Below are 7,701 nucleotides of genomic sequence, written 5' to 3'. Positions count from 1 at the left end.
TTTAATAAATTTATTTTGAATTATAGAATTTAAAAGGTATTTTCAATCTGGATTCTATAATCCAAAGTCTTTCTAGATCATCCCTCTAAAATTAAAAAATGATCAATAAAATAAAGATTATTTTTGATATTTTTAAAAGGATGAAATGCTACAAGAAGTTATGGAGATGTAGGAAGAAATAGCCCATTTCAATTTTCTTAGCGACTGGGTCGAAGCCCGTTATCTGGAAGACAAAAGGGCTTCGCTAACTCCGTAAGCTGAACCCGAATTCAAGCTCGGGCATAGAATTCGGGTATTCCACGACCCATGGACCCGCGTCGTCAACTACGAGACGCAGTTGATGAAACAAGCGATATGTACGATGAAGTGTGTCGCCTGAACAAATTGAGCTTTGCACGTTCATTGGGCACCGATGGATTCAGCTTCTATGCAAGTAGCCACTTCAAAATTTGTTCTCTGCCCCAATGCTTCAGCGGCGAAGGTTGCAAGTTCCAAGAAGGATGCCACCGTCAATTTCAGGTCCAAATTCAAAGGATGTGTCACCAAAATCCATGCCGTTTCCTCAAATGGCTCTGTCTCTAGCTGCTCTTCGCTTCGGGTCCGTCATCTTTTTACCTTTTTTTTTCATTCTTAAGTAAGCTTTCTGTTGATCGAGTTTGGTGATTAACTTCTTTCGGTTAGTTATGTTTTACATGAATTTTGTTTGAAGGTTGTTTAGAAAACTTGATAATGATATTAAATTTCTTTTTGTATCCGTAAATTCAGTGATACTTTGTAACGATAAAATGGTTATTAAAAAAAAATTGATGCATGAAAGACATAAATGGTTTTTTGATTAAGGATGTGTTTAGGATAGAACAGATGTTAGTTTTTTTTTTTTCATTAGTTCGTTTTGAAGATCCTAAATATGACTGGGTATAATTGCTCAAATTGGCCCTAGTATTATTATATAGCATTGGTTAATGGTTATCCCTTGCTACATTTCCCTGAGGTATAAAATTTATTTTTGTCTTAGTGTGTTACTACGCAAAGAACTTCTTCATATTTGGTTTTCTGCATTTTTTTTAAATTGCTTATTCCTTTGTACTTTTTTATTTATTTTTCGCTTTTGAAAGTTTAGTATTTGCCTTTGGTTTTAGTATATTACTAGTTAGTTATGTCATGTCGTGTCATGACCTTGATCTGTTTCTACTTTGAGAACGATTGTAGTTGATAATTTCAACCACTTTCTCGCGTATGATGTGATTTGTAATGTTGCTTTTTAATGTGATGTGATTTGTAATCTTGCTTTGATTTTGACAAAAAAAAAGGAACAAAAACAAGTGTTGCTTCAGTAACCTGAGATCATAACACTTTCTTGGAGTTTTCTGTATTTGAAGTTCAGATATAAGCGGTCCTCAACATCATAGACAACACTTGATTAGGTAGTTTCCTTATGCTGAGCATGGTCTAATATCTGCTGGCATTGCATATTATGGAGTCAATTTAGATAAAATCCCTATGAACACATACAGGAGAAAAAATAAAATGAATCAAAATCTGAAGTTGTAATCAACTTATTCACCTTAACTTATAGAAAAGTTAAGGAAGCTTTTGAAAAAAAATAAGGTTTATAAGTTGATGTAAGAGAAATTTGATACATTTTGGCTCATTGAATCTTATTGTGTTTATCAGAAAGTTTATCCAAATCGGTCTTTAGTGCACATTTTGCACATTCGAAAGATAGATATATAAGTGGTTGAAATATGATCAGAAGTTGATTTTTATTCTTTCAGAGTTCAGACAATGTCTAAGATTCTCTGTAGTAACATTGTGAGGATTGTGAGGACTCAACTCAACAATTACAAATAAATGCGTGCAAGATTTTTTTCTAAATATTGGTAAGATTAGAAAATAAGAAGATTCTGATGAAACTGTTCATTTGTCCAAGTTAGTAGGAGTTAATAATAGATCATAGAACTGAACACTTCCAAGAGCCCAGATTTTTGCTTGAACCTACATCCTGATCACACCCGAAAACACATTTGGTGTGGTCGTTTGGGATTGCTGAAATTGACCATGGAATTGTTGTGGTGGAAAATCCCATTATGGTGATCTAGTCAACCAATTCTGAAAAATGATTCCCTAGTCCCAGCCGACCTGAAATCTTAAGAGACCTCTTGCCCTACAAATTCTTCTGTATTTGATTCAACCCTTCCCTACTACCTTTTCACACTACTTGAGCTTTGACCTGTAGCTGCTATCCGCTGTAAATTGTAATGGTTAAGAAAGGGAGGATAGCTGGTGTTTTGACCTTCCGTGCTTCCTTTTCTGCTTTGATTTGATGTACTTCTCTTCAGGTTTTGTGTTTGCTACTTGCTTGTTTCTAATTTGAGTTGTGTGTTTTATTCAATGCTCAAATGGTTTTTGGGCTCTGTTTTGTGTCTCTGATTGTGGTGATATCATCCAATGTTGTTAGCTGTTATAAAAAATTGTCAATTATACTATAAATTGTACTTGAGTATTTGCCTTCTTATGCATTATATGAAGTGGGATCTTACAATATCGCATATTTGTGTGATTCACTCTTCCAATCTTGGGTAGGATGTCACTCTTGACAACATTGTATTTGTCATAGATGGTAAGAAAGTTAAAGGGAATGATTTATCAAGTTTGCATATTTAGGAAGCCTTAAATAATTGAGATACCTCTTGGAAATAAGCTTTACATGTAATAAGTTGAGTGACTTGGGGATTTATTGGATTGAACGCCTGGAATTGAGTGTGTTGCATATTGCTGATTATAGGTGATTGTTCAATTCTTTATGAATGGCCCCTAATATTCAGTTTTACCTTGTGAACAACTGTAGTATTTTTGTAAAATACTTTGTTCCTTTTGTTTACTAGGATCGGTGCATCCTTCTCTACTGAAAAACTGGACTTATCTTCTACACCTTTTGATATTTTGTTGCCTACTAAGCAAAGCCTAAATGTCTTAAGGTGATTTATAATTATAGATAAAATTCTCTCACGCGTCTATATTAAAGCTCAGGAAGGATTAATATGTTAAAAGAGCTGGATAATTTTTCCTATGGGGAATAATAATACAAGCCGCTGTTTTCCTTGGATGGATATTCAACGATATTGGGGAGCTTTTCGTATATTATTTATGCAGAAGTTTGGTCTTTGACTCTTTGTTGAATGGATGTCTCTGGCTAACTATTTCCTTCCTTTTGTTTCAGTCTGTGTCAAGTTTGAAGGCAGATGATAACAAACGCAGAAGTAATCTTGAATCTCTGTTTTGTTATGATAAAGCTATTCCTGAAGAAATAATTGAGAAGCCTGTTGGGCTATCTTTGGAAGAGAAAGCTATTGGTAACAATCCCCGATGCACTGATTGCCAGGCCAAAGGTGCTGTGCTTTGTGTCACTTGTGCTGGTTCTGGTTTATACGTTGACTCCATATTGGAAAGCCAGGGCATAATTGTTAAAGTTCGTTGCTTAGGTATATTCTCTTTCCTGTTCTAACAACCTTCTTTGTTATTGCTCGCTGCAGGACCTCCTACACCTTACAATGTTCAAACTGTATTTGCTGTATTTTTGTTATTTGGTATTGTTACCAATGGCATTTTTGTGTTTGTCACTTATGTGTAGAAGATGTTCTATAATGGAACTTCCTCGATTTTGTGAAGGGACAACTTTAGCTTACCCTTTTTTATAGTTTACCTAGATGAACAACTGGTTGGTCTTCTACGAGGACTTTGAATGAAACAAGTTTGTAATTTTTTAAAATCTTTTTGGCATGTATAGAATTAGAATAATTTAAACTAAAACAAGATTGTTTGATATATGGCTTAAGTTTGATGTAACACTACTAATTGCTAGATTAAACGGGGTGCATTTGCACAAATCTCAATAATCATAATCTAAATGTATGATGCCTAGCATCTTTATTGGTGCAAACATTATCTGCTGCAGTTGGCTTTCTGCACCACGTGCAGCTGTGATCCTACACTGCAGATTGCAGAATCATGTTCTTATTATTTTACATAAAATAATGTATTTTCTTGTGCAGTTTTACTGTGCTGATGATTAGGATCTTATTGTTGTATATTTTTTTATTTTACAACTATGGCCATGCAGGCTGTGGGGGAACAGGCAATATAATGTGTGCAGAATGTGGCGGACGAGGTCATCTGGGATCCAAATGATCAAGTCTTGACTTTTTTAAATTTTGTTGTACCACCGATATGTAGTCTTTGGTTGATATTGCCTGTAGCCATTTTAATTTTATTTTGTAAATCAAGGAGTCGTCATGACTGAAAATTAAGATATTTACCAAAATCTCTGCTATTTCTAAAGCATGAGCTCTCATATTTATTCTTAATTATGTGATTCCTCGAAGTACTTTCTTTGCTCACAGTTATGATTACCTGTAATAATACTTTTACATGAAGGTTATACAGTTGATTTTATTTCTTTAAGGGAAATTTTTCATATTCCTTTGATTTGTAGAATTATGTGGAGCTACTTTATTAAAGACATTATTCCTGTGGTGCATGGATTGTTTTTAGGGAAAAACTTGTTTTTGGTTTTTATTTTTATTTTTTTGTCAAACTTGGTTTTGATTCTTATATATTCAAATTGATGAATTAGTCCTCCAATGTTAAAAAATATAAATATAGTTTTTTTTCTTCTGATTTTGTAATAGCAAAAACGTGTTATTCACATATTTTCAACCAAATTTGGTCAACAAGTTACAGGGTCGATCTAGAGTTTGAGTTCGATTCTTTCCAGTGCCAACATAGACTAATCCTTTGTTATAAGCTTTGGATATGTGAACTAAGTCTATGAATCAAAATAAGTTCAAATATTTTTAAAAAGTTAAATAAATAATTCATCAATTTAAAAATATACGTACCAAAATTAAGTTTCACAAAAAAAATACAAGGATTTAAAATACATTTTTCTTATGTTTTATGTGATACATGGTTTTGTTGTTTCAGTTGTACTCTATCAGTTATGATGATTATCATATCAGTACTAACTGAATGGAGCTCTTGATCTTTGCATATGTATAAAGAACCGGTGTTATCAAGATTTATCATAATTCAAGACTACATTAAAATGAAATGATTCTATACAATACAAAAATTTTCTTCCAATTCTTTGGGTTTAATGAGCTAACTTGGTTTACTGTTCCTTCCTTCAGTATTTAGCCTCGGCTGAAATTATTAGCTCTGAATATTTGCAGAGCTTGAGATCTGTTAAGCTGCTCCAAGCGTACTGGAATAGTGGAGTCAAAATGAGTGCTCTGTGGATTTTCTGCGTAGGCAACATAGTAAGCTGCAACACAAGCTTGTGCCCATGATATGGCCAATCGACACTGCATAAGGCAGAAGATAATTAGTATATGATATAGATGTGAGAAAGAAGGCATCATTGTCAAATGCAACCGATTATTTAGTTCTTACCATGAAATAGCCAATGAGGAAAGCATAAATGGACACTTCTGTGGCATAGCTCTTGTGCATTACAAGACTCCAAATTCCACTCACTAGACTACATATTGCACCTGTGCCAACCCCACTAAGGAAACAGAATACCCCAGTGAGATCCAAGTCTATGAGTTCCTTCAATCCAACTCTAATGAACATGTCCCAAGTATCAGAAGATGCCTGCACAAACCCTTTGTTATAAACTCCAACGTGCACAAAACCCCATCGGTTCCCACGGAGCACAAGAAGAGATGCAATCCCCATATAGCAACTGACACAGGAAAACATGAACTCATCTGTATCTCCTCCAACCAGACTTGTGGTTCGTGCAAAACCCCGGAAGAGCACGATGATGGGAACCAAGATGGAGCCTATGGAAACACTTCCAGTTAAGTGCTTGATTGTGTCACAAAATGCAACTCTAGTGTCCATGTCAACTCCTCCAGAAAAATGCATATACTTGACCCTTGAAATAGTAACATACATTGCATTCTTCAGAAACTGCATAGTCCATCCTAGGCTCAGCAAGATCAAGAAGATGAAAAAGGCTGATAGTTTGGTTCTGTTTTCAATGGCTCTTGCTCCTCCAATCCCAGCCACCAGGAAACAGCAGTAAAGGATGCCAATGAGGATTGAATAAAGAGTTAGCCCCTGGGTTTTGTTAGGAGGAAATGCTATTGAAACTGACAAGATTTTGGTGGCATATTCAAATCTGGGACTGGCCCAACAACTATAGAGGGATTGGATTAATGCAGAAACCAAAGCAATTACACCAACTGCCAGACTCACTGCAGTACCAATGCATATAAACATAATTCCCATTGCGAATGTTAGCAAGGGACTCAGCCAAAATGCTAACCTGACTACCCTTGTGGAGTGGCGTGCAGTGATGTATTGCCATGTGAAACCAACAATTCCAGCAGATGCTGTTGAAACTAGAAGTGGGGCGTACCATTTCTGAGGGTGGAAATGGTGCGTGTGAGCGTCCGAGACAAAACCATATATGATCAGGAAAATCACCAAGACTGCAACCAAGAATAAATACAAGTAGAAGAGAATCTGGAAAACCGTTCTTGCTGCTTGACCCGCCACTATTGTTCTATTGGAAAAGTTTGGAACTTGGGCCTGCACCAGAAACGACCAAGTTGACTTGAGTTTTTTCAACCAATTGATATGTAACAAAGGCAGTGCCTGTAAACTGTAATTTACATAAGAGATTTCTGTTGATAAACAAGCAACAGTACAAACTCAGAGTTAATGGTTGTGTCGGCAGCAGATAAGCTTGATTGAGAAGAAAGAGGCAAAAGGAAGTAAAAGATAACATAAAGAACTAAAAATTAAAGGAACAAAGAGAGACAGAAAACCTTGTTGAGGACTGTGAATGGAAGCCTTTGCTGTGGAAGTTGTGCTTGGATTTGTATGATCTGTGATGGTGTGGTGGTATTAGAATTGTTCAACATGGCCATGTTGACTTGACTATATATTGTTGTATATGAAATGCAATCACAAAATCGCACTTCAATCCCCCCAAGAGTGTATTTGAATTTTCTTTCACTTTCTTGGCCCCCCGGAATGAACCAACCCAGATGGAAAACTCTCAATTCTTGTGGAAGAAACCATAAAATATGGCTCAAGTCTTGTATTGTTGCTCTCAGCAAAGTCACACTCACATTCGTACACACTTGCTACACAAGCAATTGACTCGGTCCTTGTTCTTCCCTGAATTCATCTATAGAATACTTTGAATGGAGTAGAGGGGTAGTGCAGATGTATGTGTCAGTTGGTGTGTGGTAGATGACGTGGTATGGTGATGTGGAGTCCTGGTGCAGGTTTATGGTCCACATTACCACATTTCCTGGGAAAAATATGGCCTCGTCAGAAGAAAAATAAAATGAAATGAAGAAAACTGCTTTTTTTAAAGGGAGTGTTTGTTTGTTCAGTTCACCTACTAGTCTTAACTAATTTGAGCAATGGGTGACAGACACAGAGATTTATAAATGTGCTATAAGTACTCAAAAGTGTCATCTGATTTTGAAAACAAGTTGTAAAACCAATCTTATCCAAAAGTATATATTTCAAAGCTGCCATTTAGTTTGTTTGACTTTGAAAGTTATTGATTTTTGCCAAATTCATTTCAGGTTGCTTTGAATCTAGTCAAAATCTTTACTTTGTTGTTCAGTGTGCAAAATATCTCATTTCATTCTCCTATAAAGAATGACCATCCTC

General features: G+C 35.6%; 2 protein-coding genes across 3 annotated transcripts; one reads left to right on the top strand and one right to left on the bottom strand.

The window, feature by feature from the left end:
• The first annotated feature begins 206 nt into the window (after window positions 1-206).
• Window positions 207-4,458, top strand: LOC137813819 (DnaJ/Hsp40 cysteine-rich domain superfamily protein). The gene is made up of 3 exons (XM_068616257.2): window positions 207-598; window positions 3,221-3,482; window positions 4,121-4,458. The coding sequence occupies exons 1-3, from the start codon at window positions 413-415 to the stop codon at window positions 4,186-4,188; spliced, it is 516 nt and encodes a 171-aa protein (XP_068472358.1). The 5' UTR covers window positions 207-412; the 3' UTR covers window positions 4,189-4,458.
• A 593-nt stretch (window positions 4,459-5,051) lies between these two features.
• LOC137813818 (protein pns1) lies at window positions 5,052-7,451 on the bottom strand. Of its 2 annotated transcripts, none has more exons than XM_068616256.2 (3): window positions 6,840-7,451; window positions 5,452-6,600; window positions 5,052-5,363 (listed from the first exon to the last, which is right to left on the bottom strand). In XM_068616256.2, exons 1-3 carry the CDS (start codon window positions 6,939-6,941, stop codon window positions 5,193-5,195), a joined length of 1,422 nt encoding a protein of 473 aa, XP_068472357.1. In that variant the 5' UTR covers window positions 6,942-7,451; the 3' UTR covers window positions 5,052-5,192. The 2 variants fall into 2 exon arrangements, with proteins under 2 accessions (XP_068472357.1, XP_090157573.1); XM_090301447.1 differs by having other exon boundaries at window positions 5,452-6,695; window positions 6,840-7,083.
• Between the last annotated feature and the right edge of the window lie 250 nt (window positions 7,452-7,701).

Source organism: Phaseolus vulgaris, chromosome 1, assembly GCF_051622355.1.
Source record: "Phaseolus vulgaris cultivar YP4 chromosome 1, ASM5162235v1, whole genome shotgun sequence".
NCBI classification, from domain to species: Eukaryota; Viridiplantae; Streptophyta; class Magnoliopsida; order Fabales; family Fabaceae; genus Phaseolus; species Phaseolus vulgaris.
Note: the sequence above shows the minus strand (reverse complement) of the source record. Positions and strands in the feature narration are given on the sequence as shown.